Source organism: Nansenia antarctica, assembly GCF_963989245.1.
Source record: "Nansenia antarctica genome assembly, chromosome: 6".
Classification (NCBI taxonomy): Eukaryota; Metazoa; Chordata; class Actinopteri; order Argentiniformes; family Microstomatidae; genus Nansenia; species Nansenia antarctica.
In genome coordinates this window covers 60,147,621-60,171,675 of record NC_137676.1, presented here as the reverse complement: position 1 = coordinate 60,171,675, position 24,055 = coordinate 60,147,621, and the positions used below count along the sequence as shown (strand labels likewise).

General features: G+C 46.2%; 3 protein-coding genes across 3 annotated transcripts; all 3 read right to left on the bottom strand.

Moving 5' to 3' along the window:
- Positions 1 to 1,491: 1,491 nt before the first annotated feature.
- LOC308160764 (kelch-like protein 10) lies at positions 1,492 to 3,326 on the bottom strand (the record flags this gene model as incomplete). Its single annotated transcript, XM_080534705.1, has 4 exons — positions 1,492 to 1,857; positions 1,945 to 2,094; positions 2,207 to 2,800; positions 2,907 to 3,326. The coding sequence occupies 4 exons, from the start codon at positions 3,324 to 3,326 to the stop codon at positions 1,492 to 1,494; spliced, it is 1,530 nt and encodes a 509-aa protein (XP_080390831.1).
- A 6,534-nt stretch (positions 3,327 to 9,860) lies between these two features.
- Positions 9,861 to 11,692, bottom strand: LOC308160763 (kelch-like protein 10; the record flags this gene model as incomplete). Its single annotated transcript, XM_080534704.1, has 4 exons — positions 9,861 to 10,241; positions 10,329 to 10,478; positions 10,591 to 11,166; positions 11,273 to 11,692. 4 exons carry the CDS (start codon positions 11,690 to 11,692, stop codon positions 9,861 to 9,863), a joined length of 1,527 nt encoding a protein of 508 aa, XP_080390830.1.
- Positions 11,693 to 18,291: 6,599 nt separating this feature from the next.
- LOC308160762 (kelch-like protein 10) lies at positions 18,292 to 20,126 on the bottom strand (the record flags this gene model as incomplete). The annotated part of the gene is made up of 4 exons (XM_080534703.1): positions 18,292 to 18,657; positions 18,745 to 18,894; positions 19,007 to 19,600; positions 19,707 to 20,126. 4 exons carry the CDS (start codon positions 20,124 to 20,126, stop codon positions 18,292 to 18,294), a joined length of 1,530 nt encoding a protein of 509 aa, XP_080390829.1.
- Positions 20,127 to 24,055: the final 3,929 nt, after the last annotated feature.

Sequence of the window (24,055 nt, the reverse complement as noted above, 5' to 3'; positions counted from 1 at the left end):
GTTCGTCACATTGGGTATTTGAGCCATGATGCTGTACTTATCTTATTGAAGTTCTTGCAGTCCAAAGAGAACAAGACTGTGATGACAGAGGCAGCAAACTAAGGGAGTCTTGAGGAGAGAAATACCCACTGTGTTGTAATCACACATGACCATGACCCATCTTCCACTAATAGCATAAAGAAGTAAATATGTTTCCATTGTCAGTTTTGCTTTGAAGCACACTTCCACTTCAACATGGTTTTGTTTCCCATTCTTTTAGAGGTAAAACGGATATGACCCCTTGAACTTTAATCATGTGTGGTATTTGACATTTTAGATTTAGGGTCTGCTTTTGAGTGTGTTTATTTTCATGTTTCACCTGAACTTTTTGAACTTGTCCTCCTGCTTCCTCCTGCTGTGAGAATAGCGCTCCATCACTTTGTCAATGATGTTGTCCCTTTTCCACACAAAACACACACGCACACACATGCATACGCGCACACACACACACACACACACACACACACACACACACACACACACACACACACACGCACGCACGCACACACACACACAGTAACACAGCTGTTATGAAACACACAAAATACATATCAATAATTTATACAGATGAGGTAGTTAGTTTTGTTTTGAGTTCAGAAACTCTGACCCTGGACCTTTTTAGATGCTTGTTTTGTTTTCATACAAATTGGATTTGACGTACTATGGGCATAAAGCAATAATGCTCAAAGGACATGATTGAAATGGTAAGATGTCAGGAAAGAAAGGCCTCTAGTCGCTGCCAGATAATGAAGTTGACCACACCAAGTCAATTCTGTGATGTAGGTGCAATAGCGACCACTGGCAGATTAGCCAGATCAGTCCAGTAATCTGCAACAGGGTTGACAATCATTTCAACATCTAACAATATATAAACAAATAAACAGGATAGTTACTGTCCTCCAAGATGGAGTCCCATTGACAATATCATTATCCGCACTCATAGTTCAGCAGCACATAACTGTACAGATGACATATTGCATTCAATACCCACTAGGGGGCAACAAAGTAACTTTTTAAATATAACCTTGATGCCTGATCTGTCTTGAATGTGGGGTTGAAATGGATAGCTAATCTACATGATTGTTGTGTAGCCCAATATGTGTATGCATCTTTCAAGGCAAACGATAACATTCGTCTTTTGTTTGGAGGGTATTTACATGTAGACGTCAGATATACACGTATTGATGGACATTAATGGGCATGGGCTTGCTCAGCAAAGTTAAGACATGATTGCAAACTAGCATTCAATTAAAGCCTCCCTTATACGTTCATTGTAGAAAAATTATTGTACCACCCGGCCTGATAGAAGCAATAAGAAAGACAGAAATGTTATGTGATTTCCATGGGCACTTGAAGGATTTATTTGGATGGTTTCTGTCTCTGCCCAGATGGACTGCAGTGGGCAGGACCGGGTCATGTAGGGATGGGGGGTAATGGTGGGTAGATATGGTGTCAGACAGTAAGGATGCTATTGGAGGTGGACAGTTTGAGCTCCTCCCGGGGGTTCTGCAGGGTATCTCGCGGGGCAGCATACTCGAGCACATTGGGTAGTCCGTGCACCACACAGCAGCTAACGCCACTGCGGAAGATGCCCATGTCATGGGCGTCATGCCACTCATCTGTCTTCTCATCGTAGCACTCCACATTGCAGGTACCTGTGCCAGTGAAGCCGCCCACCACAAACAGAAGATCATCTACCACCTCGATGCCAAAGTTGCTCCGTGGGTTCAACATGGTGGGAACTGCGCGCCAGGTGTTGGTCTGGGGATTGTAGCACTCTGCGTGTCGCAGACAGTTGGCTCCATCAAAGCCGCCCACCTAAGAGAGGATAGGAGAAATGTGGGTCAATAACAGAATATCAGAACTTGAGCATTGATTTATTGTGTATTTTTATGTAGGTCTCACCGCATAGACCTGCTCCCCATAGGCGATGACCCCCAACCCAATGCGGCGGCTTCTCATGGGGGCGATCAGAGTCCATTGGTTGGTCTCAGGGTTGAAGCACTCTGCTGTACACAGCCGCTCATTCCGATTGTTACCACCACATATGTATACCTAGAGTTAAGGCAACTTGTAAATTCATCCATCCTGGCTTTTTAATAGATTCATTGTACAATAGTTATTAAGTTGTGTTCCAGGTACAGTTAGTCTTACCTATTCCACTTACCTTTCCAAAAAGTGTGGTGGCACTGGCATCACTCCTCTGCTCATGCATGGGTGAGATGAGTGTCCACTGGTTGGTCTCAGGCTCATAGCGCTCAGCAGTGTTGAGTCGCACATAGCCATCAAAGCCGCCCATGGCGTAGATGCAGCCACCCAGCACAGCCACACTGACCCAGCAGCGCCGTGAGTGCATGGGTGCCACTTGGTGCCAAGTGTGTGTGACTGGGTTGAACTTGCGCACACTACTGAAGTAGTCAACGTCGTAAAAGCCTCCCACGCAGTACACAAAACCATTGAGGTAGGCAGCACCGTGAAAGGCCCGTGCGCTCTCCTCCTCTCGAGTCACATTGACCCATCGGTCAGCCCGTGCATCATACGCCTCAATGCCATTGGTGAGGCTGCCACCACACCAACCACCGATGGCCAGTAAGATGGCATAGGGCAGGCGAGGGCGGGTCAGAGGGTTGCTGCTGTCAGAGCTGAACATGGCCTTCAGTGCGTTGATGATGATGGGCTTGCAGTCATCATTGGCTCTCACCAGTGGATTATTCTTCACATTGTTCATGAAGTAGTCTGCTGTCATCAAGGCCATGCGTACCTAAGCAAACAGACACAGACAGATATGGACACAGAATGCAGTCGGCAGCCTTTATGAAATGCATCAAACATTTACGTGTTACGTGTGTTGTCCAACTCTCAGTCACCTTAGGCAACAGCACCGAGATCTGGGCTTCGCGGTCTTGAGGAGAATGGCCAATCCAGCACAGGATGGCCTCAAACACTACATCTTCCTGCTTCACATTCAGGTCGTCCTTCTCAATGATGTCACGAAACTGCCACAGCGAGAGTTCTAGGAACTCCTCGGAGCTACGCACCATCTCCTTAAAGTGATGCAGGATGAAGAGAGAGGACCTGCGCCTCAGCTCATAGCAGGAGTAGAAGTCTGCAAACGTACAGATGCCAATGCAGTTCTCCGGGCACAGCTGGGCCTCTAGGTAGTCAGAGCAGGCTTGCACAATGCCCATGACAGAGAACTGATCTGCAGCCACCAGAAGCTGCTCCACATTCTCGTCAGTGACAGGCACAGAGCGTGTGTAGGCATACTCAATAATGAGACGCATCATGTCCGGTGACACACCAGGAATATTGTACACCCGCTTTTTGTTCCAGACAATTGTGAAGAGAGCTCTGTGGGTCAGGGTTTAGAGAGGAGGGATATGATGGTCAGGAATCATCCATATACTGTACCAGATTTTCTCAATACTCTTTTCAATACAGCACAGCTATATAATAAACACCCTCTGCAAGTATATGACAATATAAAGAGGGGTACACAAATATTATGAATCAATAGTTGCATGCTATCTTTTATAGAATGTATCATTGCTGCCACAAAGAACAATGTGTAAGCTCTTGTAGGATCTGGCTATTTTCTTCTGATTATCCTTTGGATCCATGCCAAGTGAATCCCTGCCATCCATCATGGCCACATCCCCACAAAGTTAAGACACTCACCGGAAATATGGACTGCAGCCGCAAAGGATATTCTTGTGTGCGTTGAAGTCGATGCCATTGACTTTAATCACCACGTCACAGAATTTTCCTTCCATCCTCTATCAAATGATGGTAAGTGTAGTGTCCTTGTTTTTCAATGAAAGACTACAATACGTTAAATGGAGTGGCCGACCAGAAACCACAAAGATCAAAATGTTCTGAGCCTTGACTGTCTTACACTAATGTTAGCTAGCCAGATTCTAGCTAGACACATTATTTAGACACATAGAAAGACAAACTAAAACACTAGAACAACAGTCACATGAACAACTACAGGACAGTCTTGTCAGATACGGTAGCTAATCAGTTTCGTGTTTGTAAATATGTCGTGTTGCCATCTGTCAGTGGGTATCATCATAACAAGGCAGTCATCACCCTGCAATTACTAAGGGTAGAGGGTAATAGCGGGTTATAGAGGGTAAAAGCGTGGCTAATGTTAACAAGCTAACGGTTGATAATGCTAACGTTTAGGACGTTATCACATCATTTCAGTCAGTCTAACTTGATAACTAAGTTGATAGTCTCTTTTTATCAGCACAGCACGTTTCATACACGTTTCAATAACACCGTAGCATCTCAGTAGAACTCACCGAGACGTTGCCTTCGGCAAATAGCAGCAGACGTGTAACTTCAGGGGCTACAGGTCTTTCAAGGTTCGGTGGATCTGGTTGGGGAAGATATTTCCTTTACTGAATATTTTAGAAAGCTATACTAGATTTACCGATAGTAACCACACACATATATTTTACTTACACGTGTTACTCCGTTCTCTGCCTCAACCTGCTTCCAGTGGCGGTAGATATTGATAGATATCGGCTGGCCAATAGAGGGCGCTAGGGCGTTTTGAGGGACTTTAAGAACGTAATTGAACGGGAGAGCCTTCTTTATGCTGCCATCTTGTCCGTGTCTCAACCGGAAGCCTATATGGAGCATGTTCATCTGTGACAGAGTTAGAAACATTTGAGGAGTCACCAAGAGCCAAGTCAGGCTCAGAAATGGAGGATACTCTTTCTGGGTCACTTAGATATAAATCATGTTCATTAACTTTTCTGAAAATTCCTTTTGTTGATGAGCGTGACCTTGTTTGTTGTATTCCTACATGTCTAATGCCTTTATTAGTACAGGGATCACTAACACCCTGTGCAAAACCTCCACTGGCTGTGTACTGATGGTGTCTGTTAGTATAATGTCAGAGTACATTTACATTTACAGTCCCACAGAGTACATTTACATTTGTCAAAAATGGTCGTCTCTTTTTTGATATTAGCTGTGTTGATATTACCCCCCTGCCCCCCTCTACCCTTTCTGTCAGCCCTGAAAATATGGTAACCATTATGTCATCATCCGATATGGATGTGCTTAACCATTACTGAAAAAATTAAAATGTCTGCATTAGGTAAGAGAAGATAAGTTGACATTGTGTATTGTACACGTATTGTTATTTACAAAAAAACCTGTTCTTAAAGGCAGACTAACTGCTTTTTAAAAGTTAACAGTTTGAACCCTCTCCTCCCCTCCTACCTCTCCCACCAACCCCTCTCCTCCACCCACCCCTCTCCTCCACCCTCTCCTCCCACCCTCCCCTTCTCCCACCCCTCCCCTCCTCCCTCCCCTCCTCTCACCCTCCTCCCTCCCATCCCTCCCCTCCTCCCTCCCCTCCTTTCACCCTCCTCCCTCCAACCCCTCCCCCTCCTCCAGGACTCGTGAGAGCCTTGCCTCCAACACCTCCAGCATCATGACGGAGAATAACAGACGTCAGAACTCTGCAGTCCTGAGCCCCCGTCACATGATCCCCGGTCACCTGACCAGCGTCGGCCCGCCCTTCAACTTCCGCGCTATCCCACAACCCCCTGCTTCCGCGCAGAAGGACAAGCTGACCAAGCCCCCGACCCTGGCCTCCATCACTAGCGTCTGACAGACAGACAGACAGACAGACAGACAGATAGGCAGACACAGGCAGAGAGACAAACAGACGGACAGAGAGAGACAGACAGACAGACAGACAGACTGACAGAGAGACACGCATACAGACAGACAGAGAGAGACAGACAGACAGACAGACTGACAGACAGAGTCAGGCAGACAGACAGACAGACAGACAGACTGACAGGCAGACATATAGGTAGCGAGACAGACACACAGGCAGACAGACAGACAGACACACACACACACACACACACACACAGAGAGACAGACAGACAGACAAACAGGCAGACTGACAGACAGACAGACCTAGAGAGACAGACAGACAGACACACAGACGCACAGACAGACAAACTGACCTCCATCGCAGGCGTCTGATGGATGTACGGAGGGACTGATAGAGGTGGAGGAGATGGGAGCAACCCTGAAGCCCCCCCCCCCCCCTTTCCCTCCCTAGGGATGATGGGACTGTTCGTGACACTGGCATGACTTCCACTTACTGTTCTTACTGCTTCTAGAACACTCTACTGCAAAAACAACAACAACAACAACAACAACAAGAAAACTAAAATATCCTCTCTACCCTGCCCCCTCCAGGATGTACCTGGCTTGGGACTGAAATGATTGTTATTTTTTGCCTTTTCCAGAATTCCTGGATGTTGTAACTGGAGAGAGTTGTTGCCAGGAGACACAGACTGTTGGAGGAACACTCGTGGTGCGTTCACGACATGTGTCTGAATTACCACTTTGAAATGTCTCATTTGGAAACTCGTTGTACAAAGATGATACCCGAGTTTCTGACTCAGAGGGTGTCAGAATCCACCAATGGGAAGCCTCGGTTACCTTTCACTCTGAGGTTCCAAGTCTCCGAGGTGTCATGACCTTAGACACCTCGCCCCCCCCCCCCCCCCCCCCCCCGTCTGGGAGACTCTGGTGTCAACGCAGCGTTACCACGGCGACCAGAACTGGTCACCCTGTGACGACACACAACGTTACCACGACGACCAGAGACACAGCCTCCTGAGAAGCAGTGAACCAGGAAGAGCTCCAGAGGGTCTGATATGTGCAAAGTATTCTAGTTCCATCCTCCTATCCCTATAAGTTCTTTATTGTTGCGATCATGTATACTCAATTCTTTTAAATGTTTAAATGACCAAATACTTGGAGAAGAAAAAAACGTCATTAAAAAGAATAATGTTGAAATGAGAATTTATGACTGGCAAAAGTTTATTTATTTTTGGGGGTTGTATCTGTGTTTGAACCACCTGTGTTTTCACACACAATCATTTCATTGGATGAGAAATATCTTGCCCCACCCCTCCCATGGTGACACATTAAGTGTGATAGCTGTCAGCCTGTCATGTGTCTCAGACATACATACATACATACATACATACATACATACATACATACATACATACATACATACATACATACATACATACATACATACAGACAGACAGACACAATGAGGTGATACAATGTGGACAGACTAGTTCATACAGGGGAGAGCTGTATCAGTGAGGAGCAAGACAGAGAGCTGAGCACTGATGTGGGAGACAGATCATAACCGTAAGTTGGTGTTTTACATAGTTTTTCACTGTTTAATATGATTTGAATAAACTTGCATGCCTTTGTATCATCTCACAAAATGATGTAGCCCTAACATACTACAGTAGCCAACTGTATGTGACCAGCCTGTTAAGAAAGCCTCAACCTGATTTTGTCCAGCTGACTGTGATCTAGTAGGTTCAACTACATGAGGCCCTAGATAATAATAGATAATAATGACTGTGTCTAGACTAGTCAACAGTCTTTACAAAGGTCACTATTGACCAATCAGCAGAGCTATAAGACTGACAGAAGACTGTTGAATACACTCCTCTATGAAGGGTCAATTAGTTGGTTTACTGTATGTCTTTTTTATGTAAAAATGGGCTTGTGTGATCAAAGTTAACTTTTAGGGTTATAGAGAGACATTGTAAATATCCCTTGTTAGCTTCAGGAGAGAGAGATACTGTATATACAGTATCAGCATACTTTCATGTCCCTTTCCTATGCTGTAGTTTCTCACTTCACAGTTTTTAACTTTGGTCTCCTTTAATGTGCTGCGTGTGTTCATTGTTCAGGTTTACAGCAAGAGGTCCTTTGAGGAGAGAGTGGAGGAGACCCCTGGCTCTAAAATGAGTCTCTCTGGGGAGAGAGAGGAGGGGACCACTGCCTCTAAAATTAGTCTCTCTGGGGATGTTGAAGCCATGGGGTAAGAGAAGAGTCTCTGGAGGGCATTTACCATGAAGATGATGATATTGATGATGATGATTATAGATACTTCATTCATAACCAGATTAATGTTAGACATAGGAATGTAGATGTACTGTAGTTCAATGCACACTGTATTTACTGTGTAAACTAGTCTCAGGGAGATCACACTGAACACCAAAGGCTCAAAGATGATAGATCAACATGTCATGATGCATTGTTACACAGATCAAGCTTCATACACTCAAACTCAAAGGTTTTGATGTTCCACTAAGATCAAGCCTACACACATGCAGTTGGACAGTGGTGTGTTTTCCCTGAGTTGTTGGATGTACAGATGTCCCCTCTCCCTTGTGTGCAGTGTGCAGGGTGTAGTGTGTAGTGTGCATGGTGTAGTGTAGTGTGTAGTGGCAGTGTAGCTCTCGTGATGAGTAGCCCTGCCAGTCCAAATGGATGTCCTAATGGTAGAATCTTAGGTCATCCAGGGGAGAGATCCCCAGTTTGAGCCCTGCTGGTTACATCAATCCCACTCTGACCACCAGAGGGCAGCAGTGTATGCTCATAAGAGTTCGTCACATTGGGCCATGATGCTGTACTTATCTTATTGAAGTTCTTGCAGTCCAAAGAGAACAAGACTGTGATGACAGAGGCAGGAAACTAAGGGAGTCTTGAGGAGAGAAATACCCACTGTGTTGTAATCACACATGACCATGACCCATCTTCCACTAATAGCATAAAGAAGTAAATATGTTTCCATTGTCAGTTTTGCTTTGAAGCACTTTTGAGTGTGTTTATTTTCATGTTTCACCTGAACTTTTTGAAATTGTCCTCCTGCTTCCTCCAGCTGTGAGAATAGCGCTCCATCACTTTGTCAATGATGTTGTCCCTTTTTCACACAAAACACACACGCACACACATGCATACGCGCACACACACACACACACACACGCACGCACGCACGCAACGCACACACACACACACACACAGTAACACAGCTGTTATGAAACACACAAAATACATATCAAGAATTTATACAGATGAGGTAGTTAGGTTTGGTTTGAGTTCAGAAACTCTGACCCTGGACCTTTTTAGATGCTTGTTTTGTTTTCATACAAATTGGATTTGACGTACTATGGGCATAAAGCAATAATGCTCAAAGGACATGATTGAAATGGTAAGATGTCAGGAAAGAAAGGCCTCTAGTCGCTGCCAGATAATGAAGTTGACCACACCAAGTCAATTCTGTGATGTAGGTGCAATAGCGACCACTGGCAGATTAGCCAGATCAGTCCAGTAATCTGCAACAGGGTTGACAATCATTTCAACATCTAACAATATATAAACAAATAAACAGGATAGTTACTGTCCTCCAAGATGGAGTCCCATTGACAATATCATTATCCGCACTCATAGTTCAGCAGCACATAACTGTACAGATGACATATTGCATTCAATACCCACTAGGGGGCAACAAAGTAACTTTTTAAATATAACCTTGATGCCTGATCTGTCTTGAATGTGGGGTTGAAATGGATAGCTAATCTACATGATTGTTGTGTAGCCCAATATGTGTATGCATCTTTCAAGGCAAACGATAACATTCGTCTTTTGTTTGGAGGGTATTTACATGTAGACGTCAGATATACACGTATTGATGGACATTAATGGGCATGGGCTTGCCCAGCAAAGTTAAGACATGATTGCAAAATAGCATTCAATTAAAGCCTCCCTTATACGTTCATTGTAGAAAAAATATTGTACCACCCGGCCTGATAGAAGCAATAAGAAAGACAGAAATGTTATGTGATTTCCATGGGCACTTGAAGGATTTATTTGGATGGTTTCTGTCTCTGCCCAGATGGACTGCAGTGGGCAGGACCGGGTCATGTAGGGATGGGGGGTAATGGTGGGTAGATATGGTGTCAGACAGTAAGGATGCTATTGGAGGTGGACAGTTTGAGCTCCTCCCGGGGGTTCTGCAGGGTATCTCGCGGGGCAGCATACTCGAGCACATTGGGTAGTCCGTGCACCACACAGCAGCTAACGCCTCTGCGGAAGATGCCCATGTCATGGGCGTCATGCCACTCATCTGTCTTCTCATCGTAGCACTCCACATTGCAGGTATCTGTACCTGTGCCAGTGAAGCACAGTGAACCGCCCACCACAAACAGAAGATCATCCACCACCTCGATGCCAAAGTTGCTCCGTGGGTTTAACATGGTGGGAACTGCGCGCCAGGTGTTGGTCTGGGGATTGTAGCACTCTGCGTGTCGCAGACAGTTGGCTCCATCAAAGCCGCCCACCTAAGAGAGGATAGGAGAAATGTGGGTCAATAACAGAATATCAGAACTTGAGCATAGATTTATTGTGTATTTTTATGTAGGTCTCACCGCATAGACCTGCTCCCCATAGGCGATGACCCCCAACCCACAACGTCGTCTTCTCATGGGGGCGATCAGAGTCCATTGGTTGGTCTCAGGGTTGAAGCACTCTGCTGTACACAGCCACTCATTCCCATTGGAACCACCACATATGTATACCTAGAGTTAAGGCAACTTGTAAATTCATCCATCCTGGCTTTTTAATAGATTCATTGTACAATAGTTATCAAGTTGTGTTCCAGGTACAGTTAGTCTTACCTATTCCACTTACCTTTCCAAAAAGTGTGGTGGCACTGGCATCAGTTCTCTGCTCATGCATGGGTGAGATGAGTGTCCACTGGTTGGTCTCAGGCTCATAGCGCTCAGCAGTGTTGAGTCGCACATAGCCATCAAAGCCGCCCATGGCGTAGATGCAGCCACCCAGCACAGCCACACTGACCCAGCAGCGCCGTGAGTGCATGGGTGCCACTTGGTGCCAAGTGTGTGTGACTGGGTTGAACTTGCGCACACTACTGAAGCCTCCCACGCAGTACACAAAACCATTGAGGTAGGCAGCACCGTGAAAGGCCCGTGCGCTCTCCTCCTCTCGAGTCACATTGACCCATCGGTCAGCCCGTGCATCATACGCCTCAATGCCATTGGTGAGGCTGCCACCACACCAACCACCGATGGCCAGTAAGATGGCATAGGGCAGGCGAGGGCGGGTCAGAGGGTTGCTGCTGTCAGAGCTGAACATGGCCTTCAGTGCGTTGATGATGATGGGCTTGCAGTCATCATTGGCTCTCACCAGTGGATTATTCTTCACATTGTTCATGAAGTAGTCTGCTGTCATCAAGGCCATGCGTACCTAAGCAAACAGACACAGACAGATATGGACACAGAATGCAGTCGGCAGCCTTTATGAAACGCATCAAACATTTACGTGTTACGTGTGTTGTCCAACTCTCAGTCACCTTAGGCAACAGCACCGAGATCTGGGCTTCGCGGTCTTGAGGAGAATGGCCAATCCAGCACAGGATGGCCTCAAACACTACATCTTCCTGCTTCACATTCAGGTCGTCCTTCTCAATGATGTCACGAAACTGCCACAGCGAGAGTTCTAGGAACTCCTCGGAGCTACGCACCATCTCCTTAAAGTGATGCAGGATGAAGAGAGAGGACCTGCGCCTCAGCTCATAGCAGGAGTAGAAGTCTGCAAACGTACAGATGCCAATGCAGTTCTCCGGGCACAGCTGGGCCTCTAGGTAGTCAGAGCAGGCTTGCACAATGCCCATGACAGAGAACTGATCTGCAGCCACCAGAAGCTGCTCCACATTCTCGTCAGTGACAGGCACAGAGCGTGTGTAGGCATACTCAATAATGAGACGCATCATGTCCGGTGACACACCAGGAATATTGTACACCCGCTTTTCTATGTTGTTCCAGACAATTGTGAAGAGAGCTCTGTGGGTCAGGGTTTAGAGAGGAGGGATATGATGGTCAGGAATCATCCATATACTGTACCAGATTTTCTCAATACTCTTTTCAATACAGCACAGCTATATAATAAACACCCTCTGCAAGTATATGACAATATAAAGAGGGGTACACAAATATTATGAATCAATAGTTGCATGCTATCTTTTATAGAATGTATCATTGCTGCCACAAAGAACAATGTGTAAGCTCTTGTAGGATCTGGCTATTTTCTTCTGATTATCCTTTGGATCCATGCCAAGTGAATCCCTGCCATCCATCATGGCCACATCCCCACAAAGTTAAGACACTCACCGGAAATATGGACTGCAGCCGCAAAGGATATTCTTGTGTGCGTTGAAGTCGATGCCATTGACTTTAATCACCACGTCACAGAATTTTCCTTCCATCCTCTATCAAATGATGGTAAGTGTAGTGTCCTTGTTTTTCAATGAAGGACTACAATACGTTAAATGGAGTGGCCGACCAGAAACCACAAAGATCAAAATGTTCTGAGCCTTGACTGTCTTACACTAATGTTAGCTAGCCAGATTCTAGCTAGACACATTATTTAGACACATAGAAAGACAAACTAAAACACTAGAACAACAGTCACATGAACAACTACAGGACAGTCTTGTCAGATACGGTAGCTAATCAGTTTCGTGTTTGTAAATATGTCGTGTTGCCATCTGTCAGTGGGTATCATCATAACAAGGCAGTCATCACCCTGCAATTACTAAGGGTAGAGGGTAATAGAGGGTAATAGCGTGGCTAATGTTAACAAGCTAACGGTTGATAATGCTAACGTTTAGGACGTTATCACATCATTTCAGTCAGTCTAACTTGATAACTAAGTTGATAGTCTCTTTTTATCAGCACAGCACGTTTCATACACGTTTCAATAACACCGTAGCATCTCAGTAGAACTCACCGAGACGTTGCCTTCGGCAAATAGCAGCAGACGTGTAACTTCAGGGGCTACAGGTCTTTCAAGGTTCGGTGGATCTGGTTGGGGAAGATATTTCCTTTACTGAATATTTTAGAAAGCTATACTAGATTTACCGATAGTAACCACACACATATATTTTACTTACACGTGTTACTCCGTTCTCTGCCTCAACATGTCTGCTTCCAGTGGCGGTAGATATTGATAGATATCGGCTGGCCAATAGAGGGCGCTAGGGCGTTTTGAGGGACTTTAAGAACGTAATTGAACGGGAGAGCCTTCTTTATGCTGCCATCTTGTCCGTGTCTCAACCGGAAGCCTATATGGAGCATGTTCATCTGTGACAGAGTTAGAAACATTTGAGGAGTCACCAAGAGCCAAGTCAGGCTCAGAAATGGAGGATACTCTTTCTGGGTCACTTAGATATAAATCATGTTCATTAACTTTTCTGAAAATTCCTTTTGTTGATGAGCGTGACCTTGTTTGTTGTATTCCTACATGTCTAATGCCTTTATTAGTACAGGGATCACTAACACCCTGTGCAAAACCTCCACTGGCTGTGTACTGATGGTGTCTGTTAGTATAATGTCAGAGTACATTTACATTTACAGTCCCACAGAGTACATTTACATTTGTCAAAAATGGTCGTCTCTTTTTTGATATTAGCTGTGTTGATATTACCCCCCTGCCCCCCTCTACCCTTTCTGTCAGCCCTGAAAATAGGGTAACCATTATGTCATCATCCGATATGGATGTGCTTAACCATTACTGAAAAAATTAAAATGTCTGCATTAGGTAAGAGAAGATAAGTTGACATTGTGTATTGTACACGTATTGTTATTTACAAAAAAAACTGTTCTTAAAGGCAGACTAACTGCTTTTTAAAAGTTAACAGTTTGAACCCTCTCCTCCCCTCCTACCTCTCCCACCAACCCCTCTCCTCCACCCACCCCTCTCCTCCACCCTCTCCTCCCACCCTCCCCTTCTCCCACCCCTCCCCTCCTCCCTCCCCTCCTCTCACCCTCCTCCCTCCCCTCCTCCCTCCCCTCCTCTCACCCTCCTCCCTCCAACCCCTCCCCCTCCTCCAGGACTCGTGAGAGCCTTGCCTCCAACACCTCCAGCATCATGACGGAGAATAACAGACGTCAGAACTCTGCAATCCTGAGCCCCCGTCACATGATCCCCGGTCACCTGACCAGCGTCGGCCCGCCCTTCAACTTCCGCGCTATCCCACAACCCCCTGCTTCCGCGCAGAAGGACAAGCTGACCAAGCCCCCGACCCTGGCCTCCATCACTAGCGTCTGACAGACAGACAGACAGACAGACAGACAGACAGATAGGCAGACACAGGCAGAGAGACAAACAGATGGACAGAGAGAGACAGACAGACAGACAGACAGACAGACTGACAGAGAGACACGCATACAGACAGACAGAGACAGACAGACAGACTGACAGACAGAGTCAGGCAGACAGACAGACAGACAGACTGACAGGCAGACAGATAGGTAGCGAGACAGACACACAGGCAGACAGACACACAGACAGACACACACACACACACACACACACACACACACACACACACACAGAGAGACAGACAGACAAACAGGCAGACTGACAGACAGACAGACAGACCTAGAGAGACAGACAGACACACAGACGCACAGACAGACAAACTGACCTCCATCGCAGGCGTCTGATGGATGTACGGAGGGACTGATCGAGGTGGAGGAGATGGGAGCAACCCTGAAGCCCCCCCTTTCCCTCCCTAGGGATGATGGGACTGTTCGTGACACTGGCATGACTTCCACTTACTGGTCTTACTGCTTCTAGAACACTCTACTGCAAAAACAACAACAACAACAACAACAACAACAACAACAAGAAAACTAAAATATCCTCTCTACCCTGCCCCCTCCAGGATGTACCTGGCTTGGGACTGAAATGATTGTTATTTTTTGCCTTTTCCAGAATTCCTGGATGTTGTAACTGGAGAGAGTTGTTGCCAGGAGACACAAGACTGTTGGAGGAACACTCATGGTGCGTTCACGACATGTGTCTGAATTACCACTTTGAAATGTCTCATTTGGAAACTCGTTGTACAAAGATGATACCCGAGTTTCTAACTCAGAGGGTGTCAGAATCCACCAATGGGGAGCCTCGGTTACCTTTCACTCTGAGGTTCCAAGTCTCCGAGGTGTCATGACCTTAGACACTTCGCCCCCCCCCCCCCCCGTCTGGGAGACTCTGGTGTCAACGCAGCGTTACCACGGCGACCAGAACTGGTCACCCTGTGACGACACACAACGTTACCACGACGACCAGAGACACAGCCTCCTGAGAAGCAGTGAACCAGGAAGAGCTCCAGAGGGTCTGATATGTGCAAAGTATTCTAGTTCCATCCTCCTATCCCTATAAGTTCTTTATTGTTGCGATCATGTATACTCAATTCTTTTAAATGTTTAAATGACCAAATACTTGGAGAAGAAAAAAACGTCATTAAAAAGAATAATGTTGAAATGAGAATTTATGACTGGCAAAAGTTTATTTATTTTGGGGGGTTGTATCTGTGTTTGAACCAACTGTGTTTTCACACACAATCATTTCATTGGATGAGAAATATCTTGCCCCACCCCTCCCATGGTGACACATTAAGTGTGATAGCTGTCAGCCTGTCATGTGTCTCAGACATACATACATACATACAGACAGACAGACACAATGAGGTGATACAATGTGGACAGACTAGTTCATACAGGGGAGAGCTGTATCAGTGAGGAGCAAGACAGAGAGCTGAGCACTGATGTGGGAGACAGATCATAACCGTAAGTTGGTGTTTTTCATAGTTTTTCACTGTTTAATATGATTGGAATAAACTTGCATGCCTTTGTATCATCTCACAAAATGATGTAGCCCTAACATACTACAGTAGCCAACTGTATGTGACCAGCCTGTTAAGAAAGCCTCAACCTGATTTTGTCCAGCTGACTGTGATCTAGTAGGTTCAACTACATGAGGCCCTAGATAATAATAGATAATAATGACTGTGTCTAGACTAGTCAACAGTCTTTACAAAGGTGACTATTGACCAATCAGCAGAGCTATAAGACTGACAGAAGACTGTTGAATACACTCCTCTATGAAGGGTCAATTAGTTGGTTTACTGTATGTCTTTTTTATGTAAAAATGGGCTTGTGTGATCAAAGTTAACTTTTAGGGTTATAGAGAGACATTGTAAATATCCCTTGTTAGCTTCAGGAGAGAGAGATACTGTATATACAGTATCAGCATACTTTCATGTCCCTTTCCTATGCTGTAGTTTCTCACTTCACAGTTTTTAACTTTGGTCTCCTTTAATGTGCTGCGTGTGTTCATTGTTCAGGTTTACAGCAAGAGGTCCTTTGAGGAGAGAGTGGAGGAGACCCCTGGCTCTAAAATGAGTCTCTCTGGGGAGAGAGAGGAGGGGACCACTGCCTCTAAAATTAGTCTCTCTGGGGATGTTGAAGCCATGGGGTAAGAGAAGAGTCTCTGGAGGGCATTTACCATGAAGATGATGATATTGATGATGATGATTATAGATACTTCATTCATAACCAGATTAATGTTAGACATAGGAATGTAGATGTACTGTAGTTCAATGCACACTGTATTTACTGTGTAAACTAGTCTCAGGGAGATCACACTGAACACCAAAGGCTCAAAGATGATAGATCAACATGTCATGATGCATTGTTACACAGATCAAGCTTCATACACTCAAACTCAAAGGTTTTGATGTTCCACTAAGATCAAGCCTACACACATGCAGTTGGACAGTGGTGTGTTTTCCCTGAGTTGTTGGATGTACAGATGTCCCCTCTCCCTTGTGTGCAGTGTGCAGGGTGTAGTGTGTAGTGTGCATGGTGTAGTGTGTAGTGGCAGTGTAGCTCTCGTGATGAGTAGCCCTGCCAGTCCAAATGGATGTCCTAATGGTAGAATCTTAGGTCATCCAGGGGAGAGATCCCCAGTTTGAGCCCTGCTGGTTACATCAATCCCACTCTGACCACCAGAGGGCAGCAGTGTATGCTCATAAGAGTTCGTCACATTGGGTATTTGAGCCATGATGCTGTACTTATCTTATTGAAGTTCTTGCAGTCCAAAGAGAACAAGACTGTGATGACAGAGGCAGCAAACTAAGGGAGTCTTGAGGAGAGAAATACCCACTGTGTTGTAATCACACATGACCATGACCCATCTTCCACTAATAGCATAAAGAAGTAAATATGTTTCCATTGTCAGTTTTGCTTTGAAGCACACTTCCACTTCAACATGGTTTTGTTTCCCATTCTTTTAGAGGTAAAACGGATATGACCCCTTGAACTTTAATCATGTGTGGTATTTGACATTTTAGATTTAGGGTCTGCTTTTGAGTGTGTTTATTTTCATGTTTCACCTGAACTTTTTGAACTTGTCCTCCTGCTTCCTCCTGCTGTGAGAATAGCGCTCCATCACTTTGTCAATGATGTTGTCCCTTTTCCACACAAAACACACACGCACACACATGCATACGCGCACACACACACACACACACACACACACACACACACACACACACACACACACACACGCACGCACGCACACACACACACAGTAACACAGCTGTTATGAAACACACAAAATACATATCAATAATTTATACAGATGAGGTAGTTAGTTTTGTTTTGAGTTCAGAAACTCTGACCCTGGACCTTTTTAGATGCTTGTTTTGTTTTCATACAAATTGGATTTGACGTACTATGGGCATAAAGCAATAATGCTCAAAGGACATGATTGAAATGGTAAGATGTCAGGAAAGAAAGGCCTCTAGTCGCTGCCAGATAATGAAGTTGACCACACCAAGTCAATTCTGTGATGTAGGTGCAATAGCGACCACTGGCAGATTAGCCAGATCAGTCCAGTAATCTGCAACAGGGTTGACAATCATTTCAACATCTAACAATATATAAACAAATAAACAGGATAGTTACTGTCCTCCAAGATGGAGTCCCATTGACAATATCATTATCCGCACTCATAGTTCAGCAGCACATAACTGTACAGATGACATATTGCATTCAATACCCACTAGGGGGCAACAAAGTAACTTTTTAAATATAACCTTGATGCCTGATCTGTCTTGAATGTGGGGTTGAAATGGATAGCTAATCTACATGATTGTTGTGTAGCCCAATATGTGTATGCATCTTTCAAGGCAAACGATAACATTCGTCTTTTGTTTGGAGGGTATTTACATGTAGACGTCAGATATACACGTATTGATGGACATTAATGGGCATGGGCTTGCTCAGCAAAGTTAAGACATGATTGCAAACTAGCATTCAATTAAAGCCTCCCTTATACGTTCATTGTAGAAAAATTATTGTACCACCCGGCCTGATAGAAGCAATAAGAAAGACAGAAATGTTATGTGATTTCCATGGGCACTTGAAGGATTTATTTGGATGGTTTCTGTCTCTGCCCAGATGGACTGCAGTGGGCAGGACCGGGTCATGTAGGGATGGGGGGTAATGGTGGGTAGATATGGTGTCAGACAGTAAGGATGCTATTGGAGGTGGACAGTTTGAGCTCTTCCCGGGGGTTCTGCAGGGTATCTCGCGGGGCAGCATACTCGAGCACATTGGGTAGTCCGTGCACCACACAGCAGCTAACGCCACTGCGGAAGATGCCCATGTCATGGGCGTCATGCCACTCATCTGTCTTCTCATCGTAGCACTCCACATTGCAGGTACCTGTGCCAGTGAAGCCGCCCACCACAAACAGAAGATCATCTACCACCTCGATGCCAAAGTTGCTCCGTGGGTTCAACATGGTGGGAACTGCGCGCCAGGTGTTGGTCTGGGGATTGTAGCACTCTGCGTGTCGCAGACAGTTGGCTCCATCAAAGCCGCCCACCTAAGAGAGGATAGGAGAAATGTGGGTCAATAACAGAATATCAGAACTTGAGCATTGATTTATTGTGTATTTTTATGTAGGTCTCACCGCATAGACCTGCTCCCCATAGGCGATGACCCCCAACCCAATGCGGCGGCTTCTCATGGGGGCGATCAGAGTCCATTGGTTGGTCTCAGGGTTGAAGCACTCTGCTGTACACAGCCGCTCATTCCGATTGTTACCACCACATATGTATACCTAGAGTTAAGGCAACTTGTAAATTCATCCATCCTGGCTTTTTAATAGATTCATTGTACAATAGTTATTAAGTTGTGTTCCAGGTACAGTTAGTCTTACCTATTCCACTTACCTTTCCAAAAAGTGTGGTGGCACTGGCATCACTCCTCTGCTCATGCATGGGTGAGATGAGTGTCCACTGGTTGGTCTCAGGCTCATAGCGCTCAGCAGTGTTGAGTCGCACATAGCCATCAAAGCCGCCCATGGCGTAGATGCAGCCACCCAGCACAGCCACACTGACCCAGCAGCGCCGTGAGTGCATGGGTGCCACTTGGTGCCAAGTGTGTGTGACTGGGTTGAACTTGCGCACACTACTGAAGTAGTCAACGTCGTAAAAGCCTCCCACGCAGTACACAAAACCATTGAGGTAGGCAGCACCGTGAAAGGCCCGTGCGCTCTCCTCCTCTCGAGTCACATTGACCCATCGGTCAGCCCGTGCATCATACGCCTCAATGCCATTGGTGAGGCTGCCACCACACCAACCACCGATGGCCAGTAAGATGGCATAGGGCAGGCGAGGGCGGGTCAGAGGGTTGCTGCTGTCAGAGCTGAACATGGCCTTCAGTGCGTTGATGATGATGGGCTTGCAGTCATCATTGGCTCTCACCAGTGGATTATTCTTCACATTGTTCATGAAGTAGTCTGCTGTCATCAAGGCCATGCGTACCTAAGCAAACAGACACAGACAGATATGGACACAGAATGCAGTCGGCAGCCTTTATGAAATGCATCAAACATTTACGTGTTACGTGTGTTGTCCAACTCTCAGTCACCTTAGGCAACAGCACCGAGATCTGGGCTTCGCGGTCTTGAGGAGAATGGCCAATCCAGCACAGGATGGCCTCAAACACTACATCTTCCTGCTTCACATTCAGGTCGTCCTTCTCAATGATGTCACGAAACTGCCACAGCGAGAGTTCTAGGAACTCCTCGGAGCTACGCACCATCTCCTTAAAGTGATGCAGGATGAAGAGAGAGGACCTGCGCCTCAGCTCATAGCAGGAGTAGAAGTCTGCAAACGTACAGATGCCAATGCAGTTCTCCGGGCACAGCTGGGCCTCTAGGTAGTCAGAGCAGGCTTGCACAATGCCCATGACAGAGAACTGATCTGCAGCCACCAGAAGCTGCTCCACATTCTCGTCAGTGACAGGCACAGAGCGTGTGTAGGCATACTCAATAATGAGACGCATCATGTCCGGTGACACACCAGGAATATTGTACACCCGCTTTTTGTTCCAGACAATTGTGAAGAGAGCTCTGTGGGTCAGGGTTTAGAGAGGAGGGATATGATGGTCAGGAATCATCCATATACTGTACCAGATTTTCTCAATACTCTTTTCAATACAGCACAGCTATATAATAAACACCCTCTGCAAGTATATGACAATATAAAGAGGGGTACACAAATATTATGAATCAATAGTTGCATGCTATCTTTTATAGAATGTATCATTGCTGCCACAAAGAACAATGTGTAAGCTCTTGTAGGATCTGGCTATTTTCTTCTGATTATCCTTTGGATCCATGCCAAGTGAATCCCTGCCATCCATCATGGCCACATCCCCACAAAGTTAAGACACTCACCGGAAATATGGACTGCAGCCGCAAAGGATATTCTTGTGTGCGTTGAAGTCGATGCCATTGACTTTAATCACCACGTCACAGAATTTTCCTTCCATCCTCTATCAAATGATGGTAAGTGTAGTGTCCTTGTTTTTCAATGAAAGACTACAATACGTTAAATGGAGTGGCCGACCAGAAACCACAAAGATCAAAATGTTCTGAGCCTTGACTGTCTTACACTAATGTTAGCTAGCCAGATTCTAGCTAGACACATTATTTAGACACATAGAAAGACAAACTAAAACACTAGAACAACAGTCACATGAACAACTACAGGACAGTCTTGTCAGATACGGTAGCTAATCAGTTTCGTGTTTGTAAATATGTCGTGTTGCCATCTGTCAGTGGGTATCATCATAACAAGGCAGTCATCACCCTGCAATTACTAAGGGTAGAGGGTAATAGCGGGTTATAGAGGGTAAAAGCGTGGCTAATGTTAACAAGCTAACGGTTGATAATGCTAACGTTTAGGACGTTATCACATCATTTCAGTCAGTCTAACTTGATAACTAAGTTGATAGTCTCTTTTTATCAGCACAGCACGTTTCATACACGTTTCAATAACACCGTAGCATCTCAGTAGAACTCACCGAGACGTTGCCTTCGGCAAATAGCAGCAGACGTGTAACTTCAGGGGCTACAGGTCTTTCAAGGTTCGGTGGATCTGGTTGGGGAAGATATTTCCTTTACTGAATATTTTAGAAAGCTATACTAGATTTACCGATAGTAACCACACACATATATTTTACTTACACGTGTTACTCCGTTCTCTGCCTCAACATGTCTGCTTCCAGTGGCGGTAGATATTGATAGATATCGGCTGGCCAATAGAGGGCGCTAGGGCGTTTTGAGGGACTTTAAGAACGTAATTGAACGGGAGAGCCTTCTTTATGCTGCCATCTTGTCCGTGTCTCAACCGGAAGCCTATATGGAGCATGTTCATCTGTGACAGAGTTAGAAACATTTGAGGAGTCACCAAGAGCCAAGTCAGGCTCAGAAATGGAGGATACTCTTTCTGGGTCACTTAGATATAAATCATGTTCATTAACTTTTCTGAAAATTCCTTTTGTTGATGAGCGTGACCTTGTTTGTTGTATTCCTACATGTCTAATGCCTTTATTAGTACAGGGATCACTAACACCCTGTGCAAAACCTCCACTGGCTGTGTACTGATGGTGTCTGTTAGTATAATGTCAGAGTACATTTACATTTACAGTCGCACAGAGTACATTTACATTTGTCAAAAATGGTCGTCTCTTTTTTGATATTAGCTGTGTTGATATTACCCCCCTGCCCCCCTCTACCCTTTCTGTCAGCCCTGAAAATAGGGTAACCATTATGTCATCATCCGATATGGATGTGCTTAACCATTACTGAAAAAATTAAAATGTCTGCATTAGGTAAGAGAAGATAAGTTGACATTGTGTATTGTACACGTATTGTTATTTACAAAAAAACCTGTTCTTAAAGGCAGACTAACTGCTTTTTAAAAGTTAACAGTTTGAACCCTCTCCTCCCCTCCTACCTCTCCCACCAACCCCTCTCCTCCACCCACCCCTCTCCTCCACCCTCTCCTCCCACCCTCCCCTTCTCCCACCCCTCCCCTCCTCCCTCCCCTCCTCTCACCCTCCTCCCTCCCATCCCTCCCCTCCTCCCTCCCCTCCTTTCACCCTCCTCCCTCCAACCCCTCCCCCTCCTCCAGGACTCGTGAGAGCCTTGCCTCCAACACCTCCAGCATCATGACGGAGAATAACAGACGTCAGAACTCTGCAGTCCTGAGCCCCCGTCACATGATCCCCGGTCACCTGACCAGCGTCGGCCCGCCCTTCAACTTCCGCGCTATCCCACAACCCCCTGCTTCCGCGCAGAAGGACAAGCTGACCAAGCCCCCGACCCTGGCCTCCATCACTAGCGTCTGACAGACAGACAGACAGACAGACAGACAGATAGGCAGACACAGGCAGAGAGACAAACAGACGGACAGAGAGAGACAGACAGACAGACAGACAGACTGACAGAGAGACACGCATACAGACAGACAGAGAGAGACAGACAGACAGACAGACTGACAGACAGAGTCAGGCAGACAGACAGACAGACAGACAGACTGACAGGCAGACATATAGGTAGCGAGACAGACACACAGGCAGACAGACAGACAGACACACACACACACACACACACACAGAGAGACAGACAGACAGACAGACAAACAGGCAGACTGACAGACAGACAGACCTAGAGAGACAGACAGACAGACACACAGACGCACAGACAGACAAACTGACCTCCATCGCAGGCGTCTGATGGATGTACGGAGGGACTGATAGAGGTGGAGGAGATGGGAGCAACCCTGAAGCCCCCCCCCCCCCCTTTCCCTCCCTAGGGATGATGGGACTGTTCGTGACACTGGCATGACTTCCACTTACTGTTCTTACTGCTTCTAGAACACTCTACTGCAAAAACAACAACAACAACAACAACAACAAGAAAACTAAAATATCCTCTCTACCCTGCCCCCTCCAGGATGTACCTGGCTTGGGACTGAAATGATTGTTATTTTTTGCCTTTTCCAGAATTCCTGGATGTTGTAACTGGAGAGAGTTGTTGCCAGGAGACACAGACTGTTGGAGGAACACTCGTGGTGCGTTCACGACATGTGTCTGAATTACCACTTTGAAATGTCTCATTTGGAAACTCGTTGTACAAAGATGATACCCCGTGAAAGGCCCGTGCGCTCTCCTCCTCTCGAGTCACATTGACCCATCGGTCAGCCCGTGCATCATACGCCTCAATGCCATTGGTGAGGCTGCCACCACACCAACCACCGATGGCCAGTAAGATGGCATAGGGCAGGCGAGGGCGGGTCAGAGGGTTGCTGCTGTCAGAGCTGAACATGGCCTTCAGTGCGTTGATGATGATGGGCTTGCAGTCATCATTGGCTCTCACCAGTGGATTATTCTTCACATTGTTCATGAAGTAGTCTGCTGTCATCAAGGCCATGCGTACCTAAGCAAACAGACACAGACAGATATGGACACAGAATGCAGTCGGCAGCCTTTATGAAACGCATCAAACATTTACGTGTTACGTGTGTTGTCCAACTCTCAGTCACCTTAGGCAACAGCACCGAGATCTGGGCTTCGCGCTTCGCTCCTCTCACCCTCCTCCCTCCCCTCCTCCCTCCCCTCCTCTCACCCTCCTCCCTCCAACCCCTCCCCCTCCTCCAGGACTCGTGAGAGCCTTGCCTCCAACACCTCCAGCATCATGACGGAGAATAACAGACGTCAGAACTCTGCAATCCTGAGCCCCCGTCACATGATCCCCGGTCACCTGACCAGCGTCGGCCCGCCCTTCAACTTCCGCGCTATCCCACAACCCCCTGCTTCCGCGCAGAAGGACAAGCTGACCAAGCCCCCGACCCTGGCCTCCATCACTAGCGTCTGACAGACAGACAGACAGACAGACAGACAGACAGATAGGCAGACACAGGCAGAGA